Here is a 25,256-nt window from a genome sequence, read left to right as displayed (position 1 = left end):
CCCTCATCTTGTTGCATGAAGGGTTCTCGGGGCTGCCATACCCCAGGCAGGTGGGTTTGAAAAACATCTGTCCTTGACAGAAGCTGGACAGAAGCGTGTGTTTCAGCCATGTCCCAGCAGCTCCCTAGTGCACTCGGAGAGCTCCCAGCTGGCTTCTTTGCAACCCACACGTCATGCAGCAGTGTGTGCTGGGGCCAAATACAACCCCCCTTGGCCATGGGAGTCAGCCCCTTCCGCATCGAGGGCTGCAGTGGGCAGACGGTTGCTGAGGCTGGCAAAGGAGACGGAGCATTTCTGCAGCCAAGATCTCCAGTGCACAGAAGGGAGCAAGGAGTTGGCATGCCCTGTGCTGGCCTTAATCCCACTGTGTAAAATGGGGGTAATGATCCAGTGGGGTTGTGAGGATCAATTCATTAGCATTTGTGAAGCATTCAGACAATGGTTACAGCAGCAGAGATCCAGGATTCCTGGGTTCTAGTCCCATCTCTGGGAGGATGCATCCGATGAAGTGAGCTGTAGCTCACGAAAGCTTATGCTCAAATAAATTTGTTAGTCTCTAAGGTGCCACAAGTCCTCCTTTTCTTATTGTGAATACAGACTAATATGGCTGCTACTCTGAAATCTGGGAGGACAGTGACACCTAGTGATTAGAGCAGGATTCGGGGTGCTAGCTGTTTGTTAATGACTGTGAAGCTGGACCTGTGTAACTGCAAAGGGACTTGATGCTGAACTGCCCCTTTAGGCATCATTGACATTTTCAAAACTGCTCCTCAGCTATTAGTCTTGCTCAATCTTTCCTGTTGCAGCTGCTCCACTTTGTATAAATTAAATATTCATCAGGGGAGAGAGACTGAGTCTATAGCCTCTGGATTTGGCACTGCTGCAACAGCTGCTGGAATCCGGCATCCTGTTCTGGTGTCCACAGTTCAAGAAGGATGTTGATAAATTGGAAAGGGTGCAGAGAAGAGCCACTAGAATGATTAAAGGATTAGAAAGCCTGCCTTATAGTTAAAGCTACATTTTAGTCCCAGGTATTTTTAGTAAAAGTCAGGGACTGGTCACAAGCAGTAAACAAAAATTCACGGCCCGTGACCTGTCCATGACTTGTACTATATACCCCTAATTAAAACTTGGGCTGGGGGGGTCGTGGGTGCTCTGGGGGGTGGTGGTCTGGGGGTGCCATGTGTGCTGGGGGGGTGTTGCCTAGGACCCCTGCTGGTGCTGGGGCAGGAGGGTTGTCGGGGCTGGCAGACTCCCTACCAGCCTCTGCACTGCTCCCTGGAAGCAGCTGGCATGTCCCTGAAGCTCCTAGGTCGAGGGAAGGCTAGGAGGCTCAGTGCGCTGCCCCCTGCAAGCTCTGGCTCTGCAGTTCCCATTGGCTGGGAACTAATGGGAGCTGTGGGGGCAGTGCCTCCACCTAGGGGCTGCAGGGAATGAGAAACCACCTCTCCAACCCCCAAGTAAGCACCATCCTGCACCCCAACCCCCAACCCTGAGTCCCCTCCCACACCCAAACTGCTCCAGCAGTGGCCAGTACAACTGGCCCAGGGGCTGCCTGATGTGCTCGGGCAGCCCCAGAGCCAGCTGCACTGGCCACTGCAGAAGTCACAGAGGACACGGATTATCACAGAATCCGTGACTTCCATGATCTCCGTGACAGACACACAGTCTGACTTATAGTGATAGAGTGAGCTCCTTTAGTCTCTCTAGCTTAACAAAGAGAAGGTGAAGGAGTGACTTGATTACAGTCTAAGTACCTACATAGGGAACAAATATTTAATAGTGGGTTCTTCAGTCTAGCAGGCAAGGGTATACTATTATCTAATAGCTCGAAGTTGAAGCTAGATACATTCACACTGGAGATAAGGCGTACATTTTAAACATTGGTTTCAGAGTAGCATCCATGTTAATCTGTATCCGCAAAAAGAAAAGGAGGACTTGTGGCACCTTAGAGACTAATAAATTTATTTGAGCATAAGCTTTTGTGAGCTACAGCTCACTTCATCGGATGCATTCAGTGGAAAATACCGTGGGGAGATTTATATATACACAGAGAACATGAAACAATAGGTGTTATCATACAGACTGTAACGAGAGTGATCAGGTAAGGTGAGCTATTACCAGCAGGAGAGCGTGGGGGGGGGGGGAACCTTTTGTAGTGATAATCAAGGTGGGCCATTTCCAGCAGTTGACAAGAACATCGGGGGGGGGGGGGGCAAACATGGGGAAGTAGTTTTACTTTGTGTAATGACCCATCCACTCCCAGTCTCTATTCAAGCCTAAGTTAATTGTATCCAGTTTGCAAATTAATTCCAATTCAGCAGTCTCTCCTTGGAGTCTGGTTTTGAAGGTTTTTTTGTTGAAGAATTGCCACTTTTAGGTCTGTGATCGAGTGACCAAAGAGACTGAAGTGTTCTCCGACGGGTTTTTGAATGTTATAATTCTTGACGTCTGATTTGTGTCCATTGATTCTTTTACGTTGAGACACTAACCACTGGAGAAGCTACCACCTCCAGGCTCCATCATTGACCATTTGAAAAACGCTACTGGGTGCTTTTCTAAGAGTCCTGCTCTCGGAAGGATTCCAGGGCAGGTCTCCGGCCTGGGTCAGACAGGGGTCAGACGAGATGATCACAATGGTCCCCTGCCCCCCTAGACTCTCCAGCGCACCTGGTGATCGGGGCGCGCACCTGGGAAGGGGGTGCCAGTCCCTGCACCCAGCCAGGCAGAGCTGAGAACTGAACCCATCTCCCCCTGCCCGCCAGGCGATTGGCGGCACGGCCGGGGCGCGGGCAGCCGGACCTAGTGGCCAGAGCCAGGGCCGCCGTCACAAGTGAGGAGACCAGCTGGAGGGCGCCCTCCCGGCCGGCCGGGCTGCAGCTGGGCACAGGCCCCGCCATCCCCGGGGAGGGGCCGTGCGCGGCGAGCTGGCGATGAGCTCATCGCGGTCTGGTGGCGGCTGGGGCTGGGGCTGGGGCTGGGGCTGGCGCGGCGCGGGGGGGGCGGCCGCACGTCTCCGGCCGGCGCGGCACGGCACGGCACGGCGCGGCGCGGCTCGGCTCGCACTCCGGCTGCGCGCGGCTCGCCCAGCGGCCGCTCCCCCGCAGCAGGCTCGGGCTGGCGGCCTGGGGCTCGCATGGCCTCGTGACCCGACCCCCTTCGGCTGGCCCGGGCGGCACCATGCTGGGCTCGGACGCGTGCGAGTTCGGCGGGCAGCTGCTGGAGCTGCTGCGGCTGGCGGTGTGCGCCCGAGGTGAGCGGGCCGGGCGGCTCCTCCGCGGGAGAGGGTGTGGGGGTGAGCGGGGCCGCCGGGGTGTGTGTGGGGACAGTGGGCGGGCACAGGCGGAGGGGGCCGTGGGTGTAGGGAGGGGCCAGGCCGCCGGGGTGTGTGTGCATGGGCGGAGGGGGGGGCGTGCAGAGGCCAGGGCCGGGGGTGTGCAGGAGCTGAGGTGTGTGCGGGGGGGGGGGTGTAGCACGTGTGCGGGGTGTGTGTGTGTGCATGGGTGGAGGGGGCTGCAGGTGTGTGCGCGTGCATGCGTGTGCAGGGGACGGGGTGTGCCCAGGCAGAGGGGAGTCTGGGTGTGTGCAGGGCCCAGGAGCTGGGGTGTGTCTGGTTGTGTGCAGGAGTCTTGTGTGTGTGTGTGTGTGTGTGTGCATGCGCATGCAGGGGCTGGGGGGTGTGCACCCCATGTGGGTAACTACCTATCCAGTCGGCTACTCCCAAAGCTGTTCCTGGCCAGTGCCCTGCCTTGAGGCGCGAGAGGTTCTCCATGGCCAGCGGCCCCCAGCAGAGCGCCCCTCCCACCCCCGTGCCAACTCCCTGCAGCCTGGGCATATGGGCTGAGGGTGTTGGGGGTGGGGGCCTTAGCTGCAGACAGGCTGCCTTTGCTCTGCCCAAGGCCTCTCCAGGGCACTGGGGGTTCACTGCCCTCTTGCTCTCACAGTTGTATCGATTTGTCCGGGTTTTCCATTGTCCTTTCAGGATATCAAGTGTGGGCACAGAGGGGCATGCCTGGCAGGGCTGGAGCAAGTGCTGGGTGAGCCTTTGTTGTGCTGGGAGGAGCAGATGGGAGGTGGCAGGGAGAGGAAGGGGCCGGTGTCCATGGTGAGCACCGGGACCTTTCCCATGTGTGTGAGTTGGTGGGGGATTTGCTGCCAAGGAGGGTCCTCGCGGGTTGAGCCCTTGAGGTAGGGGGCTGATGGGTCGCTGCCAGCTGGCCCATTTGCTGTCCCTGGTGTGGCGCCAGCCTCCAGTAGAACAAAAGTCCCCTGTGTCCTGCTGGGAGGAAGGTTTTGTGGGCTCAGATGAGTGCTGCTCAGCGCTGATGGTGGAGGGCTGGCAGGGCCCCCCGGGGGGCACGTGGGCTGGGACCTGAGTTCAGCTCCACCGCTGTCAATCCAGAGAGACAAGCCAGGCTCCACAGAGCTGGGCGTGACTGGCTGCAGCCGGCAAGGCCATTGCAAACCTCTGGAGCAAGGCTGGCTCGCTAATCCCCAGCACCTGCTCCGGCTCAGACCACTGGGAGCAGAGAGCCGGGACTCCAGTCCCAGCCGCTCTCTCAGCACAGCCTCGGCTTGTTCCCTGCTCCAGGGCTCGGGTTGGGAGCAGCTTCCCCTACTCCTGCCCCAGAGGGCTGTGATGACACCTCCCTCCCATGAGAAGCCTGGCTTGGGGTGGGGAGCAGGGCCCTGTGTGAAAGGGGGGGGGGGCTACCAGGCACAGAGCTGTCTCTGAACAGGACTATCCCAGCTTCCCTCAATCTGTCCCTGGGACTGCCCCCTGCGGTCCCCTCAGTGGAGCCAGGTGATCTCTGCCTTGGGAGCACTCCATAGGTGCCACTGTGACCATAATCTCAGAGAGGGAGCTTTGGGGGGAACATCCGCCCCCCATATCTATAACCCCTCCTTCAGGTTCCAACCAGGCCCCCCGCTCCGGGCCCCCCCTCCCCTCAGAGATTTGGGACATCACAACCATTTCCATGGCAACAGGCTGTGATGTCACAAGACCAGTGTTATGACTTCAGTGAGGAGGTTGGGGTGTGGTGGGGGTCGATGGGTGAAACTCAGGGAGAAGGGAGGGAGAAACTGGTCTGAGCAAGGAACAGGGCGTGGGGCACTAGGGGCTCAGAGGATCCCCGCCATCTCCCAGTCATGGGCTGCTCCCCTCTGGGAGAGCCCCCTGGCAGGGGGCTGGTTGAGGGCAGAGGAGGCAGCTGCTGGCAAACTCCCTCTCCATGCCTGGGGTGGGGCTGTGCTGGGCTGCTCTCTGCCTGGGGTCTCTGAGCCTGGCGTGTGCCCTGTACTGGAGTCTGGGTGCTGACTGCTTTATAAGGTGGGCAGGACCCGCTCTGGGGCACTGGGGGCTGCATCCTGTGCCCTGGTGCTGAGCAGCACCTCCAGCAAGGGGCACTTGTTCAGCACAGCGCTGTTTGCTGTGGCCCCTCTATCCCAGTGAGCCCATCTGAGGGCAGGAGGCCTGCTGGCCTGGAGGGGAGCAGGGACTTTCCTGGGAGCTTGTACCTTAAGCTGTTACAAACTGGGCCCTGCTTCTGCTGGAGCGCTCTCAGGTGCAGACGGGAATGGGGGGAGGGTGCATGTGTGAAGCCCTCGCTCTCCTTCTCAGCTGCCTGTCGGGTGTTCGTTTGGCGGAGGAGCTTACCTAGGCTGCGGGAAGGAGCTCCAGCCTTGGTGTGGTGCTTTGTGTGTGTGTGTGTGGGGTTCGTCCTAGCTCCCAGCCTCGCCCACTGATGTCCAGTGTCAAATCCCACAGAGACCTAATGCGTGCTTCATGAAAGAGGCGTGAGCCACAGCGGGCAGTCGTTGGAGCACTGGCTCTGTGATGATGCCCAGCACTTGCTCTCCCTTGCCTCAGCCAGGGCTGCTTGCTGACAGCGCTCTTTGCCAGGCAGCCCACCACACGCTGTGCCCCATGCAGGTGCCAGTCCCCCTGCCTTACTCCTTGTGCGTCATTTACACCTGGTCAGAGTGGGTGTGAAATGCCAGCTGGTCAGGCTCAACATTGTCTCTGCCCTGCTGTGCAGTGATCCGAGCTAGGTGCCCGCTGGGAGCAGATCCCAGGGCTGCTGGCTGCAGAGGGCTCAGGCTGTGGGCCCTAGAGGGGTTCCCATGAGGTGTTACTGCTCCTGCCAGGTGATGCTTAGTTACACTGTTCCAATGAGCTGATCCCCCAGCACATCCGGCTTGCCAGGTCTCCACGGAGTCAGTCTCCCCCTGGGGTCAAGCCCAGCTCCATGTGCTTCTCTCAGCCTGAGTGTGTACCACCCAGTAGCGGCCAGGCCCAAAGCTGCCCTTGTTCCCTGGGAGCCCCAGCCCTGAGCACTGTCAGCTCATTAACAACAGGCACTTCTGGAGCAGAGCCTGCTCCTGGTCCCTTGGCTCTGGGGAGCCAGCTGGGGTTCTCTCAGGGACCCCATGGCTCTTTTCTGCCAGGGCCCAAGGGACTGGGAAGGGACCTAGCCCAAAGTCCCTGGACTCTCCCTGCAAGCCCCGAGGCTGGGCTGAGTCTCTGGTTTGGGGTGGTGAGGGGATGCCCTTCCCTGCTGCTGGTCAGAGACTGCTCATAGAAGGGGGCCGGAGCCTGCCAGGAGAGCAGAGGGCACAGCAGCAGCCCTCTCCAGGCCTTAGCTGTAGGCTGAGGGAAGAGGCTGGTAAAATGGGTGTTATGGAAAGCCAGTGCCCCCCACCCAGCACCTGGAGCTGTGCCCAGAATGCCGCTCGCCCACCCATCCATGGCGGGTCTGCCGGGCCTTGGGAAACTCTGGAGTGTTTGCACCCACAGGTAGCAGGGCTTGTGTGCCAAAATTCCCTAGTGTGCCAGTGGGTGCGCTGGGGCGGGGAGAAGTGTGCCAGTGGGCGCGAGAGCTCTTTGGGGCGGGGAGAAGTGTGCCAGACTGGGTCACAGTGCGAGGGAACCAGGTGCCAGCAGCAAACCTGGGGCCGGTTGGCTTCAGCTGCCAGGATCACGTCATGTACTTGCTGCCTGGGCTGCTCTAAACCCTGTTCTCCTGGCTCGGGGGCCTGCATGCTGGGGCACTTTCCTGGGGCTTGATTCTCCAGTGCCTTTACCCTGCTTGCGGGAGTAGTGGCCTGTGTTTCCCTGGAGGTGCTCCTGATTTACACCAGGCTGAGTGAGAGGAGCATCTGCCCTGGGGGGGGGGGGTGAGGGGCTGTATGTGACATGTACAACCAGGAACCCCAGGGTTTCTATCATGAGCTTTCTGCAGCATCCCCCCTCCCAGCGTAGCAGCTGCTTCTCCTGGGGCTGCTCTTGCCTCCCCTGCAATGGCCAATCCCCAGGTTCCTCAGAGCAGAGGAACTCACCTGTGCCTTCTGCTCACCAGTGCTGCTAGTCATGGGGAGGGGTCAGGGCAAGGCCTGAGAGCCTCGCTCAAGCCCCCGACCCTTCCCACATCCATGGTGGAGTGGGAGCAGACAGCGGCTTTCCCTCTCACGCTCCTCCTCGCAGTAGGAGAGGCCATGGCAGCTGCAAGTAACTGATCCCCGGGTTTGAGTGGCAAAGTGTGCACAGTGAGCGGCGACCCGTGTGTTCTCCCCTCCAGTGGTGGACCCCAGAGCACCCATGCCAGGCCCACTGGCGGGGGCTGGTGCAGTGAATGGAACGATCTGTTGGCCATTTCCGCAGCTGGAGCGTGCGACTTGCCGCCTGGCCCTCGTTCTGTGCCTGCGGCCTTGCAGATGCGCCTGGTGTTGGGGCTCAGGCTGGCGATGGCGGAGAGCCTTGCCCTACCTGTGGCTGCTTGGAAGCTGCACCTCTGCAGCCCAGAAGCCACCAGCGTCAGCAGCACAAAGGGGCCACTTGTCATCCTGCTCACGGCCCAGATGTCCCCTCCTGCCCCGTGACCCCCGAGCCCTTCCCCACGAGGTTAAAGGGGGAACAGAGTCCAGGGGCAGTGCGGCTCTGGTGTGACACCACCATGCCCACAGCGTAGCACACACAGCACGGCAGGTTAGTGACTGCGCAGGTGGGGGACAGAACTCCCGGCTCCCTGCTCTAACCAATAGGCACCCTGCCCCAGAAAGGCCCCGGGCCATGCGCTGCAGGCCTGCAGCATGGGCTCTCATGGCTAGTGGCAGCCCCTGAGAAGGGCTCCGTCTGGCCCTCGTGGAGGCAAGCAGAGGCCTTTGCTGCTCACTCATGCCATGTTGAGAGGGGTTAGAGGGCAAAGCAGCTGTGCGTGATAAATTCCCTCCCATGACATGGCCCCCCCCCAGAACTCCCCCGGCCTACCTGAGCAAGGGTTCCAGCCCACAGCACAGGCATGATCTGGAGCAATTTACCTGCCCCGACCTGGGGCCCAGCTGCTCTCCTCCTCACCCCCAGGGAGCGCTCCACAGAGCTCCCTTCAGGTACAGTTACCATGCAACCACCCACCTGGCTGCAATAGCAGCCTGCAGGTGCTGCACTATTAACTCTTTGGCTGCCTGACTGCATCTTACCAGAGCAGGAGGGAGGGGCCTCCCCCACTGAGACAGCAGGTCACAGCAGCTGTGAGGGTACGGGGGTGTGTGTGCTGGGACTTGCAGGGCACTGAGTGGAGAGCAGCAGCGGTGTTTGGGCTCAGACTTCAATCCAGAGATTTTGTCAGACTTCAATCCAGAGACGTTCTGAGTCCTAGCAACACCCCGCCTCCTGGCAGAGCCCTTAGACCAGAGGTTGCAGCAATGGGCCCTACCCAGCCAGGCCAGCAGCGTTCCTATGTCACTTGGGAAGTGGGGATGGGGCAGGGGGTTGGGCAGACCGTAGCCCAGCTATCCATGCAGGTGGGTCTGAGGTCGTAGGAGATGGGGGAGCCGCCTGTGAGATGGGCTCATTTGGAAACCAGGCTCACCCTTTGTCATAAGGAACTAAATCGTCAGCGCTCGGGCACCCACAGCAGGGGTCCTCCCACTCCTACCATGCTCTAGCCCCAGCTCCACCAACTGCCAGCCCAGGAGCACTCAGTGTAGTTGTAGCCTGTCGGTTCCAGGATACTAGAGAGACTTGGGGGTGAGGAGACCCAGAGCTCTGTGGAAGCCTGACAGTTTCCCTCTCACCAGCAGAAGTTGGTCCAATAAAAGGTATTCCCTCTCCCACCTCATCTCTCCTCTCCATGAGTAGGCAGGCTCAGGTTTGTCCTGGGCACAGCGCTGCCTCCAGCTCTGCCTCCAACGCTTCCCTAAGTAAATGCAGCTTGTCCAAGCTGCTGGCCTAAGGCTAAAACCAGCTGGAGTTCCCAGGTCCCCCCCAGGCACTGGTAATCCTCCCATTCTCCCAGGCCTGCTGGTGCAAAGGGCTCCTACTCCTGGCTGAAATAAGTAGAAGGGATTTTGTGCTTTCTGCTGTGTGCTACTAAATCACAGTCCAGGCAGGCTCCCTGTCACTGATGTCTGTATCTGCATGAGCCCCTCTTTGCCCTCAGAAGTAGGGTAAAGAGGGGAGCAGCATTTGCTCTTCATCTGTCCAAGTCCTTCCCACAGGGCTGGTGCCCCAGGCATGGCTGCAGGCAGTGTCTGACTGGGTATGACTAGTGAGCTAATGCAGTCACCAATCCAGTAGGAATTTAAACGGTCAGGGTCTAGCAGGGCATGTGACCGGCACCATGACATATACAGGAGTGATGCCTCTGGAGGAAAATGCTGAGCCAATTTCACTTTCCTTTCCAAGCGGCTGTACAATGTAGGCATCTCCCATGCATCTGTCCTGGGTTTTTCTCCTTTAACAATGTATGTGCTCCCAGCTCTTAGCATGGAAAGGCTGTTCAGTGGTGCTAGGTACCTGCTTCGCTTATGGGAAATTTGGGGAGAAAAAACAAACAAAAACTAGATTCTAATTAGTGGAATTAATTCAGGTTTTACACACTTTCAGTGTCTGCCAAGCTGTTAATTGATGCGGATAGAAGATTCGGATTTTCGATTGCACAGACATCTGGAAATACAGTGTTCAGGTTCTCCTGGCAACCTTAAGCGTGTGTGAATGAGAACTACGAAGGGTGGGAGGGTCAGTTGAGCAGCTCATAGCTTGTTGATGAAATATCTTGAGTCTGTAAAATCAGACAGATGCGCAGGGCTAGGGCTGTCATGTCACAGCTGGCAGAGCTTAAATTAAACCGACCTGCAAAGGCAATGTGACAAATGCAGTGCTTTGTGCTTGGTAAGCGTGGGTAGGCTGGGTGGGAACTGTGATGTCTTGAACTGTTCACTTCCCTGCTTCCAAACAGATGGGTTGTTGATGAAGGGATTGGTCAGTACGTTGTCACTGCTCAGCCTTCCTAGTGTTTCTGCTGGAATGACTCGATGTTGGTGCTATAAGGGCAAAGGCCAAGCCTGGCTGCCCAGCCCTCACTGCACAATTGCACTGGATGTTTCAGCTGGGAGGGGACCCCCCCACACTTCACCCTGGGATTCTTCTACAAATCACTGGTGAGGAAGCATGCAGCAAACTGGGCACACTGAGGAGAGCACTGGCCCTGAAAACTGACTCTTGAGTTAAGCTCCGCCGGTGGAATGGGAACCTCATGGGGCCGGTCAAAGCTGACCAGCGCAGCTGGAGTTGTGTAGGCAGGACACTTGCAGCGAATCGCTCCCCTGTGCTGTGTAGTCTGGGGACTATTTGCAGAACTTGTTGAGTACCTGGAAAGAGAGGATCAATTCAAGGAAGTGCTAAACTCCTCTCGGATGATTCAGGAACACAGGAGACTAGATCTGTTTGTACAGCACCTTACACAGTAGGCACCTGGTTCATGGCTGGGGCACCTAGCTGCTGCCATAATGCATCTAATAGTTAATGTGCGGCACCTTGCACAGTGGGCTCCTGGATGCTACCATAATACATGTAATAGATAATGCATAGCGTTTAGCACAGTGGGCTCCTGGTCCATGGCTGGGGCTCCTGGGTGCTACCATAATACATGTAATAAATAATGCACAGCGCCTAGCACTGTAGGCTCCTGGTCCATGGCTGGTAATACAAATAATAGATCAGGGCAGACTGCTCAAACCTGGCGCTACTTGCTGCAAACTGGCCTCACTGGTGTTCCTGGCTCTGGGTCACACAGTGTCAGGTTGGAGCCAGTTCCCTAGCTATCTTCGCATTGCTTTACCATTCCGAAGAGGAGACTGAATGTTTGCTATTTAAACAGGGTGGCAAATGTGTAGCATGGGCACCCGGGGCTGCTGGTGTCTCAAACAAGCCTGCTCCAGAGTGCCTGGGCTGGGTGCCTGTCCTGCTGAGAAGTACCCCTGGGCCCCCCAGTGCAGGGTAAAGTGCCCCTGAGATGCTAACTAGCTTGTGAGTGCTCCCTGCTGGGCTGGGGGAGGGTGACTCCTCCCCGCTTCTGAGCCTTAGCTAGGCTTCACAGCAGCATGGATGGCTAAATCTCCTTGGAGTGCCATGCCAGATCCTGATGCAGCAGCCTGAATCCTGCCTGGCTCTGGGGCTGGGGCGGCACCGGAGATGTGGTGGTCTCACAGTGTGATAGCCTGAGGCACTGACTCTTTACGAGGCTGGGAATTGGGTGACACCAGGCAGTCCTGTGCAGCTCTCCAGGTTCTGGGCGCTCAGATCCCCTCCAGCTGGAGTCTCTCAGGGCTCTTCCCGTCCCTCGTGCTGGGGCTCTGTGGTCCCTGTCAGCCCCCTCACACTGCAGTGACCCCGTGCTGCCACCTGAGGCCACAGAGCAGCCTGGGTTTCACTGGAGGCAGTGCTTACCCTGCAGACCCCCTTGCTGGTGATGCTGAGTTGGCGAGAGCCTGGCGTGATGCGGAGCTCGGGGCTGGCAGGGGCTAGCAGCTGGAGAGAGACTTTACCTGTAGGCTGACAAACTGGCTGCAGGGCTGAGCTGTGGGGAGTGTGGCCCCTTCCCATCACTTCTGAGGAGAGCAGCCACGTGGGCACTCAGGGTGCTATCTCCCATGCACACCCGGCCCTTGGACGTGGGACTGGGGTGAGGAAATGCCTTCACCCTCATCTGCAGTGACTAGATGCTAGCTCATGGCCCAGCTCGGGCCCCTCCCAAAGGGGATTGTAGCGTGCTCTTGGGCCATCACTAGGAACTGCACTTGGTCCTTCCCAGGGGCTGGTCAGTGACTACCCTGGATCTCTTCTATTCGGCAGTGGTTAGGCCACACCTGTAATATTGTGTCCAGTTTTGGTCCCCCCACTACAGAAGGGATGTGGACAAATTGGAGAGAGTCCAGTGGAGGGTAACAAAAATGATTAGAGGGCTGGGGCACATGACTTGCAAGGAGAGGCTGAGGGAATTGGGGTTATCTAGTCTGCAGAAGAGAAGCATGAGGGGGGATTTGATAGCAGCCTTCAACTACCTGAAGGGGGGTTCCAAAGAGCATGGAGCTAGGCTGTTCTCAGTGGTGGCAGATGACAGAACAAGATGCAGTGGTCTCAAGTTGCAGTGGGGGAGGTCTAGGTTGGATATTAGGAAACACTATTTCACTAGGAGGGTGGTGAAGCACTGGAATGGGTTACCTAGGGAGGTGGTGGAATCACCATTAGAGCTTTTTAAGGGCCAGCTTGACAAAGCTCTGGCTGGGATGATTTAGTTGGGGTTGGTCCTGCTTTGAGCAGGGGGTTGGACTAGATGACCTCCTGAGGTCTCTTCCAACCCTAATCTTCTATGATTCTAGGCCTGTGTGGTTCTTCCTGTGGGACCATCTCTGCTCTGCTCTGTCCTGGCAGCTGAGGCTGGTGGCTGCATTTTATCCCTTGGTCTGAGGGATGTGCTTTGTCTGGGGCATGTGGGACTGTTGAGGTGGGTCTGGCCCCCTGCTAGGTGACCATGCCGGGGGGGGCCTGCGCCCTGCTCGGTGGCCATGGGGGAGGGGGGGTGTGGCCATGCCCCGCTCAGTGGCCTTGCTGTGATTAGGCAGGGTGCTGATGGGCTGATCCGCTGCTGATGCAGCCAAAAACAAACAAATGAACTCGGGACTCATCTCTGGCTGCCCTGCCTGACACTTCGATTAACTGCAGGTGAGGCCAGCGCTTGCTAGGGAGGGTGGAGAATGGCTCTACATCTACAATACACAGATCTGCCGGTAGCTGCAATGCATGGAGGGTGGCTGGGGCTGAGGCGGGGCGGTACGGAGTGGAGCTCCAAGGACTAGGCTGTCCCCTCCACCCAGGCTGCTCTTGGAGTGATGGCTTTGTTCCCATGGGACAGGGTGTGAGCAGAAAATTGCCATGGGGGAGGGGCAAACCTGACCCCATGCTTCCTCTAGACTCCTGTCCCATCCCACCTCACGCCCCCTCCGTTCTCCCTGGCACCGCCACTCCCCACCCCCGTTCTCCCTGGCACCATTCCTCTCTCCAACAGGCTTCAGGTGCCCTGGGGAGGGTACCTTTCCCACCCCCTCAGCTAACACCAGCGTGTCCAGCCCCAGGGATGGGCACCTAGTCGGTGGGTGAGCGGCCCTGGGGCTCTCCCGTAGGAGGCTGTGGGTCCCTCCTTGCTCTGACTGGCTTCTTCTCCCCTCAGATATCATGGCAGACAAGGACAGTGTGACGCCTCCCCTGGAGGAGGAGATGGATGATGTGGACTTGGCGTACAGGGCCCCGGAGAAGAAGACCCTCCAGGAGATCCAGCAGCTGGACAAGGACGATGAGAGTTTGAACAAATACAAGCGGGTGCTGCTGGGGCCCATCCCAGTGGGTGTCGGTAAGGCCCCGGCCCAGTCTGTGGGAGGATGGGAGGGGATTGCTCAGTGGAGGAGGGGGTCTCTGTTTATTCCTCACCCAGGGGCAGTACCAGTGGAGGAGGAGCCACGTGGAAAGTTCCTTACCTGGCTCCTTTCAGCTCCAAACTTGGAAGAGCAGCTGAGTCCCGTGGGCAGGGTTGTGCCGGGGGAAGCGGAATGTCTCCTCTGGGTCTGGTGTCTGTCCCCGGTGGGGAGTTGCCATGTGGCACGTAGAGCTGTGAGCTGTGCCCATGTGGGCATGGGGGGCAGGTACATCACTGCACGTCCCTCTGTTGGGGTGCTGCCTCAGCCCGTTCCTCCCCTAGGGACCGGTCTGTGCCCCTAGCCTTATGAAGGAGACGCTGGTAACTTTCCACCCACCTCTGAACTGTAACAGCTGTCCAGTGTCAGATCTGTACTGCGGTCTCCTTGGTTACATTATCGCCGTTTAAGCCTGCATCCCCAGTCGGAGCCATCACCCTCTCCCTCTCCAGCCCAGAGACCCCTTCAGCACCCTGAACTCCTCATTTCTGGCCCCACCATGGAGCCTGCACCCCCAACCAGAGCCCTCACCCCCTTCTGCGCCGCAGCCCCAATTTCGTGAGCATTCATGGCTCGCCATACAATTTCTATTCCCAGATGTGGCCCTCAGGCCAAAAAGTTTGCTCACACCTACCCTAAGGCCTAGACCCACACACAGTGCCCTGAGTGGGGACTGCAATGCGGTGCTGCATTGTCACCACTATATGGGGGCTTGGCTGTCCTGCCACCTTCCCAGGCTACTGGCTATTCCCCACCCCCTGCTTCCTGTGCCCTATCTTGGCAGCTGACATCAGCTCCTCTCCTGTGGCATGAGGGTAAGTGGGGAGCTTGACGTGCTGAGTTAGCCAGCCGGGAACCCTGTGCGTCTGAATGCTGCCGAGGATGTAGCATTTCTCCGTTTGCATGGGGCGGCTTTCTCACCTGTGAGCGACGGGCCCTGGTCTGTGCCGCTGCATGGCCAGAGTGGTGGCACAGCCAGGCGTCCCCTGCAGTTGTAGGCAATGACGCAGACCGGGAAGAGTGCCTATAAACGCCCTGGTGATGGGCAGCGAGCAGCTGTGCATCGTTGACCTCCTCAGTAGCCTCACAGGGAGTTCACTGCATGCTGCTCTGCACCGGCAGAGCGTGGATGCTAGTGGCAGAGAAGCGCCGTTAGATCCCAACGGTTCAATTGTTCTCTACAGCATTTTCTCCAGGCCTTCGTCCAGTCTAGTCTTAACTGCCCCAGGCCCTCGGAATGCCACCTGGTCTCTTGGGAGAACCCTTTGTTCTGAGATGAGCGTTGCGTGTATCTGGGCCCACCTAGGGGGAGGCATTTGTTTCCAAGCAGAATACCTGGCATGTTTAGACTCTCCTATGCGCGCACACATCAATCCTCAATTTCCCTGCCAACCCTGGCCACTTCACACCTAATAAAGGGCTCCATTTGGGTACACTTTGATGGAAAATTCTCCAGTCTTTGACTTGAACATGGGAAACACTTGTGATAGTACAGAGCTGGTGCAGGGTGATGCTCCTGTGCTGTATGATGCTCCAACATGAGCAGCTATAATGCAAGCTGAAGCAGAGCTAAAATGTTGCACAGACGTGGCTGTAACTCAGTTAAGCTCTCCCCTGTTCCAGCCCAGCAGCCGCTCCAGGGCAGTAGTGGTTGGAAAGCAGGACAGTGTGGGACAGCGTTTCTCTGTTGTGTCTTAGGTTCCACTGGGGGTTGAACTGATTTCCTAGCTGAGTGGCCTGGAGGTGTGCTGGGCCTTGGATAATGTTTTGCAGAGCTGCTGCCTCAGTCTGTGACTCAGTGATTCTCCGGCGGGGCATCAGCAACATGTAGTGTTTGGCAGAACCCAGAATGCCTTGTGCGATGTGTGTGTTCCAGATCCCCTCCCTTCGCACCTCGCTCTGTGCTCTGCGTCACACTGGCCCCCGGCACTCACAGGGCATATGTTTTCAGGCTGTTCCCATTTTCCCCTTAGCTGCTGCTTAGCCAAGTGAAGAACTTGATTCTTTGGTCTTCTAAGCCAGTCAGTCTGGCTCTCTCTGCAGTATGTTTCTCTTCAAAGAAAAGTTAATTTGTTAAATTCTCCCTTTTGTTTTATTAAAGGAACAACTGGATTTGTGGCCATTCTTTTGTCTATAATGGCCACGCTTGGACTTCTTCACGATCAAACGCTTATAGCTTAAAACAGGAGATTCTTGATATTTCTATCTGAAGATCTCCTTGGAAGACTCAGGGATGGGAAGTGGGAGATGAGCTGGTGGTGGTGACAAATTAATGAAGAGTACCCAATAAATACCAGAGGAGATAGTGTTACAGAGAGTGCTGCCCAAAAGAAATTGTTGCTAAAGTTTTGACGGGTCTGATGGAAATCTCATTTGCTCTCAGTTCTGTTCCATTTCCGTGCTGCTGGCTCCTTGGGGAAAAATGGGTATTTTTACCATATGTTAGTCGGGATGTGTTGCACGCCTAGTGTAGTCTAGGGAAGTTGTAGTTACCTTCACCAGCTAACACGTGTTATGTCCTGGGGAAACCTAGGGTTCAGCTTGCCCAGTCTACACTAGGCCTGTAATACAAGTGTTAGGGCATCTTTTTTGTAGTGAAGGCGAGGCTGTGGTCTTCAGGAAAAACAGGGTAGACGAGGCCTGAATTTATAATCTAAAAGCCAGTGAGGAGAGAGCCCTTCCCAGCCAGGCCTTCTCTGTTTGTCAGAGAAGCAGGAAAGGGCAGGTGCCCAGTTTCTCTGAATTCCCCCAAGTTAGGCCATTCCCCCATGAAGCCTTCCCCAGCAACTCTAGCTGGCCAGCACTCACTGAGGGAGAGCAGCAGCAATCCAAAACTCTCCAGCCATTGCAATGGGGCAGTTCCTGTAGGAGCCAGCCTCCATGTCCTGGCCCTTACCCTGAGTGTTGCACTAGTGGTGCTGTGCCTGGAGTCCACATCTTCTCCCGGGGCCGTTCACCCGCCTTTGGCTCCCTCTGCCTTTATAGCAGCAACAAAGACCAGAGCTGAATGAGGCTGGGCGCTGTTGGCAAAGGCCACTTGGCAAGAGAAGTGGCAGCCCCTGTGGTCACGCATCCTTAGTCTGTCTTGGAGCCAGCGTCCAGGCCTGGAGCTGCTGAATTACAGCATTAGGGGAGGGCAGAGCGGCTGGCGAGCAGAGCAGTACAGGGAGGGCCAGGCTTCTAATCACAAGGGATAAACAGCAGTTCCCAGATGTGCTTTAAATAACACAAAGGAGGTGAGGGCCAAAGTAGCCAGGAGCCTGGTTAGCTCCAGCTCCTCTTGGCTGGACTAGGGGGAGAAGTGAACCCCCCCCAGTACAGTGTCAACACTGGGAAGTAGGGGCTGACAGGGCAGCACTCCCAGCCCACGGTGGCTGCATTTGCCCCCTGGCTCTGGAGGCAACAGTGGGCACCAGACCGTCTCCCTCTGCTGTGTACTGGGCTTGTTGGAATGTGCTGGATCCAGCCAGGGATCATCCCCTGAAGATCAGGGCTCCTCCTGCCTGCCCCACAGGGCAACCTACAACCCGTGAGTTCAGTGTTGTGCTGGGAGTGGGCGGAGGGTGCTCCTGGGTCCCTGCTAGGCCAGGAAGGGGATGGCTGTAATTCTAAGGTCTCATCTGCTTGGGTAGGGAGCTGGTACTGCTGCTGTTGTGAGGGTCTTCTTACTGCCTCCAGGCCCCGTGGGGGCCTGGGGCACACAGGAGCTGCCCAATTCCCTTGTTACAACAGTCAGCTGGTAAGAATGAGAATTAAGAGGCGGGGTCGGCCATACCTTGGCACAGATTTATTCTATGTCTGTACAGCACCTAGCACAGGGGACCCTGATCCTGACTGCAGCCCCTCAGCACTGCTGCGTTTCCAACCCCAGCTGAATAATAATGGTGGCCATGGCAGAGCCAATCACTGTACAGAAGGTGAGGGATGCCTACTAGAATGCCCCTGCTAGCTGCTGCATTTCCCCTTGTTTGGGGCTTCCCTTTGTACCTGCATTGCCGCCATCAATTATGTGTGGGCACCCGCCCTCTTCTGACCTCAGCCCCACTGACTTGGAGTCTGATCCTTGGTATGGACCCCAGCCTGGAACCTAACTAAGAACTCCTTGGCTGCTCCCAGCTTCAGGTTTGCCCCTGCTCTGACCCTTAGTCCTGACTGCTTTTGGCAGGATCCTGACACCCATATCTGTGCCCTGGGCATGATGCAACCTGGCTCTGCCTGCAGCCAGACATTTGGAGATGGCATGCAAATGAGGCAGCGCCCTAATCAGCATATCTGATAGCCAGGCACTGTCATTTGCATAATATTCCTTTTGTCATTCCATCCTGTGCTCTGCACCCCAGTGCCCCCCTCTGGCTGGATTCCCCATATCGTCTCTATGATGGATTAACCCCGCCTCCACCAGGGTGCCACCTGATGTACTGAGGTACCACTGAGCCCCCCTGTTCCACCAGCCTGGGCTCCCTTACACAGTCCTGCTGAGCCAGGTCCTCAAGCTTCCTCCAGCACCCACCCAGGTAGGGACACACCCAGCTGCAGAGAGAGACAGACACTGAAATCAGCTCTGCATGGGAAGACTCAGCCAGGAAATTGCCCAGCACTCAAGTGCACAACCTCCCGGGGGTGCAAATCCCAAAGTTATATTATCTTGCGCTGCACAGAGAACTATACAGCGTAAGCTCACGAAATTTGCCTCCTCCCTCAATGTGGAGGAAGATATGCACAGGTTTTTGCCCCCTTCCCCTCCCCCATTTATGAATTCCACAAACTGTTTTTAGAGAAAACACAAGTTTATTAATTACAAAAGATAGATTTTAAGTGATTATAAGGGGTTAGCAAAGGGATCAATGCGGATTACCCAGCAAATAAAACAAAAACCACAATGTAAGCTTAATACACTAAAGAAACTGGTTACAAGTAGTAATTTCTCATTCTGAATGTTGTTTTCGGCATTTCTTTCAAAGGCCAGACACCTTTTCCAGCCTGGGCTCAACTTTTATCCCCCTTGGCCCCCTTTGTCTTTGTTTCTTTTATATGTTTCCAGCAGTCGTCCTGGGTGGGGATTCAGTAAAGAATGAGCCCTGGTTAAGTCACTCCTGGGCCTTGCGTAGGTTTTACATAGGGTGGCAACCCTTTGTTTTCCAGTGTGGTTCCCCATCCACCCGCCCAGTGGAAAAATACTGATATTCTATCATCCAGTACCAAGTGATGTGATCACATGACCTTGCAGTGCCAATGCAGCCATGAGTCAGAGACATTTGTAGCATCCCAGGAAAGCTTCTCAGGAAGGTGGGAGATTAGCATCTTCAAAGACCTATTGTTCTTCCTAGTGTCCCATCCAGACTGATTGCATTTTGTCTGGTGGGCATTCCCCAGGTGTAAACCCCTTGTAATTGATACATAGTCAATATTCCTAACTTCAGATACAGAAATAATACATGCATACAAATAGGATAATCATATTCAGTAAATCAACCCTTCCAGTGATATCTCACATGACCCATCTTGCATAAAATACATTTTAGATATGCTATAATAATATTTTAACAATATTTCTAAGGACTATGGGGCGTAGCATCACAGTCTCCCTGACTTCAGTAACACTGCCTAGGCCCTAGACTATGATGGCCAGCCTAGCTTGCACAGCACTGCTGTATCCATTGCACAGCCCAGTGTTCCACACACCTCCATGGCTGGCGGAGGGTTTGGGCCGAAATTCTAGGCAGCATCTCTAGGGTTAGCTCTAGAGTAGTCCTCCAGGGGCTCCGGCGGAGGCAGGGGCTGTGCAGTCTGTCTCAGCCCTGGGAGAGGGAGCTGGTGCCCCCGCTGTGGGACATGCCCTGAGCTGGCCAAGTATCCCATGGCCGAGCGTGACAGGGGCAGTGATTTGGCCACCTGCCTGGCCAAGTTGGCCTGGAGATGGCACAGCACTGGGCACTGCCTGCCAAGCACTGCAGCAGAATGGAGTTCGGTCCGTTTTGATGAGCGCCTCAGGCTGCCGGGCTCGGTGTGTCCTGGGAAGGAGGCTGTCTGGGCCATCAGCAGGAGCTGCTGATGCAGGGCAGGTGCGTATCCAAACATGCACGTTGTCGGGGGGTGGGCTAGGGCCTGGGCCACGGAGCACGCCATGCCTGGGCACAAGGGCCTGCTCACCTGCCCTCCCTGTGCCTGCTCTCAGGAGCCCCTGCTACAACAGGCTGGCCATCATGGGAAAGGGGAGGCTCCCCAATGAGGGGCCATTCCCAGTTAATCTCTCTCCTTCCCTCCCTTGCTACAGGCCTAGCTGAATTCTCTCGGCCCACATTACCATTCTCTCAATTCCATGGTGATGCTAACTGTGCCCCCTCCATGCTGTGCCAGCCTTGGGCTTGCTTTGTGCTCTCTGGGGTGCGGTACCATGGTAGCCTGACATGTTCTGCCTAGGTTGGTCAGAGAGCCCCCAGGCTGGTTAAGGAGCCCCCACCTTCAGCAGGCTCTGCAGTGCCAGGGCTTCTGTAAGCCTGTTTACAAGATGTTCCTGTGCCTGCATTTCCCCTCCTGGCAGGGCTTGTGCCAGGCCCCGTGGCCTGGCTGGCAGGAGAGGTGTGATGCCTGTGGGGTCTCTGTTTCCCCTCCACCTTCCAGCGTGAAAAACAGTTTCAGATTACAAGTAATGGAGGGGGGGGTGGGGCGACAAATTCCGTGAATGAGATGGGGGCTGTGACTGGGAAAGTTTGGCAACCGCTGGTCTAGAGCAGCTTGCCCAGCAGCCAGCTAGGCGCTTGTGGCTCGCCTGTGGCTTAGTAACTCTTCATTCTAATGGAGCCTCCCTATGAATACATAAGACAACACAGGTCTATCCCTTGGCTAGGCCTGGCTGCGCCGCTGAACAATCCCTTCTCCTAGCGGCCAGCTCCGCACAGCCCCCTAGCTGCAACCCCAGAGACCTGGGCAGCCTTGCCCACCACTAGGAAGCTGGCATTTCCTCTGCCCCACAGTCACAGGGGCTGGTCTACCCCTGAAGCAGCCGTTTAGTTGACGGTCCTCTAACCCTGCCTGTTTGAGGACCACCCCTGCCTGGCACTGGATGGAGCAGACAGCAGCTGCCCTTCTGGTCATGGGCCTGCTGGTCGGGGCCTGGCTGATCAGACACAAGGAGCAGTACAGGAGGGTACCTGTGGCCTCTGTAGCCTGGGCAGGTGCTGGCTGCAGCTTAGTTTGAGATTTCAGAGCAGAGACTTGTGGCAGGGCAGCCCTTGTCCTGGGAAGGGGAGGTGGGTCTAGTTCTTGGGGTTGTTGGCAGTCTTGCCCTCCCCAGGGGCCAAGCTGGGCAGAGGCATAGGGGACTCTAGTGTAAGGTCCCTGGAATAGATGTGTTGTTCATGACATTCATGATGATTGCTACGGATGGGTTTGTTGTATTGGTTTATTCTAGTGATATGGATGATACCAGAGCCATGGGAGCTCCCCTATTAGGAATAGGGCAGGGACCTGGTGAGCTACTGCAGGGCTGGGGGCGGGGGGGCGGGGGGGCACAGCGGGCAGCAGCTGCAAGGGAAGGGACTGGCCTGGAGTCAGGCAGTGCGACAGCTCTGTCTGCAAGAAGCTGCTAAAGCAAAAGGTTTGGATGGCAGAATAAGCAGTGTTCTCTTGGAAAAGCCAGGGGTGGGGGTCGGGTAACTGCCGTGCCCAGCTACCGACTCTGCCCCTCCTGCCATCTCTAGATCCCAGCGTGGCTAATGTCACCTTGACAAGACTGACTCTGCTGTGTGACCAGGCCCCAGGGCCCATCACCATGGACTTAACAGGTGAGCAGGGCCAGCCCAGCGCGGCCCCTGGCTGGGGCAAGGATGGGGGGAAGCAGCTAAACAACCCGGCAGCCACTTGCAGGCTAACCCCTGCTCCCTCAGGAGATCCTGCCCTCAGGGGAGGTATGGGGGGAGTGGGGAGACAAGCCCTATTTGCCCTCAGTCCATCCCTGCTCCTAGGTGTTGGAATCCCAAAGGGACGCTGTCCTGCTGTCCATGCCTATGTGTCTGGGGAGGGGTGGGCTCTGGGCCTTGGTGGAAGGGGGGCAGGGACAGGCAGGCTGACGGCTCTCCTCTTGCTGGCGCAGGGGATCTGGAGGCGCTGAAGAGCCAGTCATTTGTGCTGAAGGAAGGGGTGGATTACAGAGTGAAGATCTCGTTCAAGGTGAGTTGATCCTGCAGCAGGCAGTGTGGACCCCGGCTGGGCCTGGTGCACTCGCTTGGTGCATGCGGGTCAATGAGCGCCGTCTCCTCTGGCAGAATGACCGGTCATGACTGGCACTGCCCGGCACTTGGCCAGTGGCACTCTCTGGAACGTGCCCTGGTGCCTGTGCCCCATGGTGACGGCAGGTCGGTGCAGCCTGTGATGGTGGGAATTAGGAACTCTAGATGCCCGGTGCAGTGCGCTGCTGGGTACGCGCCCTTCCCACTGCACTGCGGACTGCATACCACTCTCCTGCATGAGAGCCAGGCTGAGTTGGATGCTTGCATGCTGGGATGGGAAATGGGGGGGCAGGGCAGCGAATGAGCAGGACCTGAGGGCAGTTAGAGCCCCTGTGTATGAGGTGCCTCCCTGGTGAGTGCTCAGGAAGGGTCACTGGCGTCTGCCGTGCAGCTCTCCCCAGGCTGCTCTCCATGTGGTCTCCAGAGGGAGGTCTCCTCCGGCAGGCACAAGGAGCGAGGCGCTGGCAGGTGGTGTCCCCCTGACCCTGACCCTTGTGCTCTGCAGGTGAACAAGGAGATTGTCTGTGGCCTGAAATATTTGCATCACACCTACAGGAAAGGCTTGAAAGGTGAGTCTGCACCTCAGCCCGGCTGGTCTCCAGGTCTTGTACGGGGCTCCTTGTGGGGGGCGGGGTGAACCCAGCTGGTCATGTGGGGCTCGGCAGTCTGTTATGGGGTGGGGGTACTCCTGGCGCTGGTCAAGTGCTCTAGCCCCACCTCCGGCCCCGAGTCATCACAGGCATTTGTTGCCCCCTCTCTCACACACTGTTGCCACCTAGTGTCTGCTCCAGAGCATTCACCCCTGTTCGTGCTGACAGCTCCCCCTTCTCTCTCTCTGCCCAGTGGATAAAGACGTCTACATGATGGGCAGCTATGGGCCCCGCGCTGAGGAGTACGAGTTCCTGACCCCCCTGGACGAGGCCCCCAAGGGTGTGCTGGTGCGGGGTACCTACCACATCAAATCCTTCTTCACTGATGATGACAGAACGGACCATCTCTCCTGGGAGTGGCACCTCTGTATAAAGAAGGACTGGAAGGATTGAAGCCTTCCCCTCCTCCCCACCCTCCCCCATCCAGACTCTAACTTTAACATGAATTAGGGGCAAACGAGCCTTACTGCAAACACAAGGGCTCTGGGGCCGCTTCCCGGGCCTCGCCAAGTCAGGCAGCCGAACAGGGCACCATGCCCCCCTGCTCTAGTGCTTCTCTCCCCTCTGCCATCTGCAGCCGCGTCCCCCACCATAGTACATTACCCCAAGCAGGAGTCTGTGTCAGTCCCTCCCCTGCCTACTCCCCGCTCTGTGCCTGTCTTTACTAGACTCTGCTGCTGCCCAGCGGGCCCCTCTTGGTGCTGAGCCCAGCTCCGCTCAGCGTGGCACAGGGCTCACTGGGCCCCCAGCTGTGGGTATTAGGGCCTCCTGCCACTTTCACAAGGTTCTTCCAGACAGCTGCTCCCAAAGATCACGCCCCCCTCCCCCTTGCCACGGGGAGGTCTCGTGTCTCAGCGTTAGCCTTGCACTGCTGGCAGGGTGCCTTGCATCAGCCTTGTGGTGCCCTGGGGGAGCTCCCTGAGTCTGTGCCATGCTGAGAAGCAGCCGGAGGGTTTACTGGCGTAGTCCAGCCCCCCCATTGATGGCTGTGTATGTGAAGTCCCCGTCTGTCTGCCTCTTGACATATCCTGGTGGGAGCTCCTGTGCCACCCTCAGCCTGGAGCTCTGTGCTGCCCGTTCTGGCCATGCCAGCTTGCCTTACTCCACTCATTGCAAGCTCTCCCCTTGCCACACAACCAGCCCCAGCCTCTAACAAAGCCCAGGGCCCTTTGCATTTGATTCACATGAAGGTGGGCTCACCCTTTGGGGATTGGACTCCCAGGGCGGGGTCAGGATTAGTTTTCATTACTGGGGGGGATTTTGAATACTTACTCTGTCTGGCATTTCTGCCGCTGGCTCTGTAGTGAGTGAATGGGTTGTAGCTCTGGGTGAGGGTGTCCCGGTTGTGTAAGGGGCTGTGACAGCTCACAACTCTGCGCCTGCTGGCCCCATGGCCCGCCTCTGTGCTGGGCCAGCATGGTCCTGAAGGGTACCCCGAACGCAGCTGTACATGCCCTTCCTCACCTGTCCCGCTGATACCCCTGGCTGTGCTCTTAGTCATTACCATTAAACGTTACCACCCTCTCTTTGACTTACACCCGTGTACGCTTGTGCTTTGTTCACACACCAGCTGAGTGGATGGGGGCACTGTTTACAACACCGAACACTGCCTCCCTTCCCCTTGTTTACCAGCCGTGAACAGGGGCACCTGTGCTGATGGTGCCAGGGAGTGCACTGTCTATAGGAGTCAGTCTATAGAGAAGGGCGCACGCGGCTCCAATCCCTGCCTTTGGGATGCCAAAGATCTGTTCTCAGGGCAGGGTCTGCTGGGGTTTGGTCATGACCTGCTCTTCTGCCCGGCCGCTGGCCGTGTGTGTGTGTGTGCCAGCTGGCCGTGGCTGGCCTCAGCTGCCGCAAGCCGCATTCCCAAATCCTGGGACTGGCTCCGCACCTGAGGCCAGGGATTTAAAATAAATGTTGGGCTCTCTCTTGGCCTTCTGCCTTCAAAGGGGTCCTTGACTCACATTGGTGGTTGTTCGCTGCACCTAGCAATGCTGGAGCCCCTCCCGGCTGCCCTCCAGGAGCCTGCGGGGCTCTAAGAAAAACACCACTCGGGGTGAGACTGGCAATGCAGGCAGGAGAGCTGGCACTGCCTGGCGCAGGCTTCTAGGCCAGTAGTGCCAACACTGCTGCTGTAGGCACTGGAGCCAGCCTGCTGCCCCTGCTCTGGGTGGATCTCTGCTTTATTGGCCCCCGCCCCTGCGCTACCACAACGTCCCACTGCTGCGTTTGCTTGTGTAGCGTGGCTGGGTCCTTCACAGCGTCTCTCTCCCCCTTGTGCTGTGTTCTGTGTGTGTGTTGGGGGACAGCCCCACCCCTGAGTAGCCTGCAAACTCAGGGAAGAGGAGGGCTGAGTTCCTCCAAGCGCCCACACCTTGGCTGGTGCTTCCAAATACTCCAGGGGGGCCCTACTCTGGGCTCCCCCACATTTGCCCTTCAGGGCCCCGCAGCCCCTGGTCTGGGCTCCTACTCCTATGAAGGCAGCCGCTGAGCGGTGGTGCTCTGTGCCCGTCGGCTTCCCACGCTGCCCTGCGCGCAGGGGCTGGGAGAGCAGCGGGATGACGTCTAGTGCAGAGGAAGCCATGGCCGGGCTGTCCTGGCTGCCAAGCCTCTGACCACTGCCACGGAT

General features: G+C 57.4%; 1 protein-coding gene across 1 annotated transcript; it reads left to right on the top strand.

Annotated features, from left to right (window-relative positions):
• The first annotated feature begins 2,978 nt into the window (after nt 1–2,978).
• On the top strand, nt 2,979–24,162 carry ARHGDIG (Rho GDP dissociation inhibitor gamma). The gene is made up of 6 exons (XM_038420611.2): nt 2,979–3,253; nt 13,509–13,688; nt 21,450–21,533; nt 21,842–21,918; nt 22,483–22,546; nt 22,821–24,162. Exons 1-6 carry the CDS (start codon nt 3,181–3,183, stop codon nt 23,018–23,020), a joined length of 678 nt encoding a protein of 225 aa, XP_038276539.1. The 5' UTR covers nt 2,979–3,180; the 3' UTR covers nt 23,021–24,162.
• The last annotated feature ends 1,094 nt before the right edge of the window (nt 24,163–25,256 follow it).

Source organism: Dermochelys coriacea, chromosome 10 (assembly GCF_009764565.3).
Source record: "Dermochelys coriacea isolate rDerCor1 chromosome 10, rDerCor1.pri.v4, whole genome shotgun sequence".
In the NCBI taxonomy this organism is placed as follows: domain Eukaryota; kingdom Metazoa; phylum Chordata; order Testudines; family Dermochelyidae; genus Dermochelys; species Dermochelys coriacea.
Note: the sequence above shows the minus strand (reverse complement) of the source record. Positions and strands in the feature narration are given on the sequence as shown.

Bases quoted from the DNA above. Each gene is read 5' to 3' on its own strand.
- ARHGDIG (XM_038420611.2), top strand. From the start codon at position 3,181: ATGCTGGGCTCGGACGCGTGCGAGTTCGGCGGGCAGCTGCTGGAGCTG. The intron at 21,919-22,482 runs GTGAGTTGATCC...TGTGCTCTGCAG, and splicing joins GAGTGAAGATCTCGTTCAAG to GTGAACAAGGAGATTGTCTG. The intron at 22,547-22,820 runs GTGAGTCTGCAC...CTCTCTGCCCAG, and splicing joins CTACAGGAAAGGCTTGAAAG to TGGATAAAGACGTCTACATG.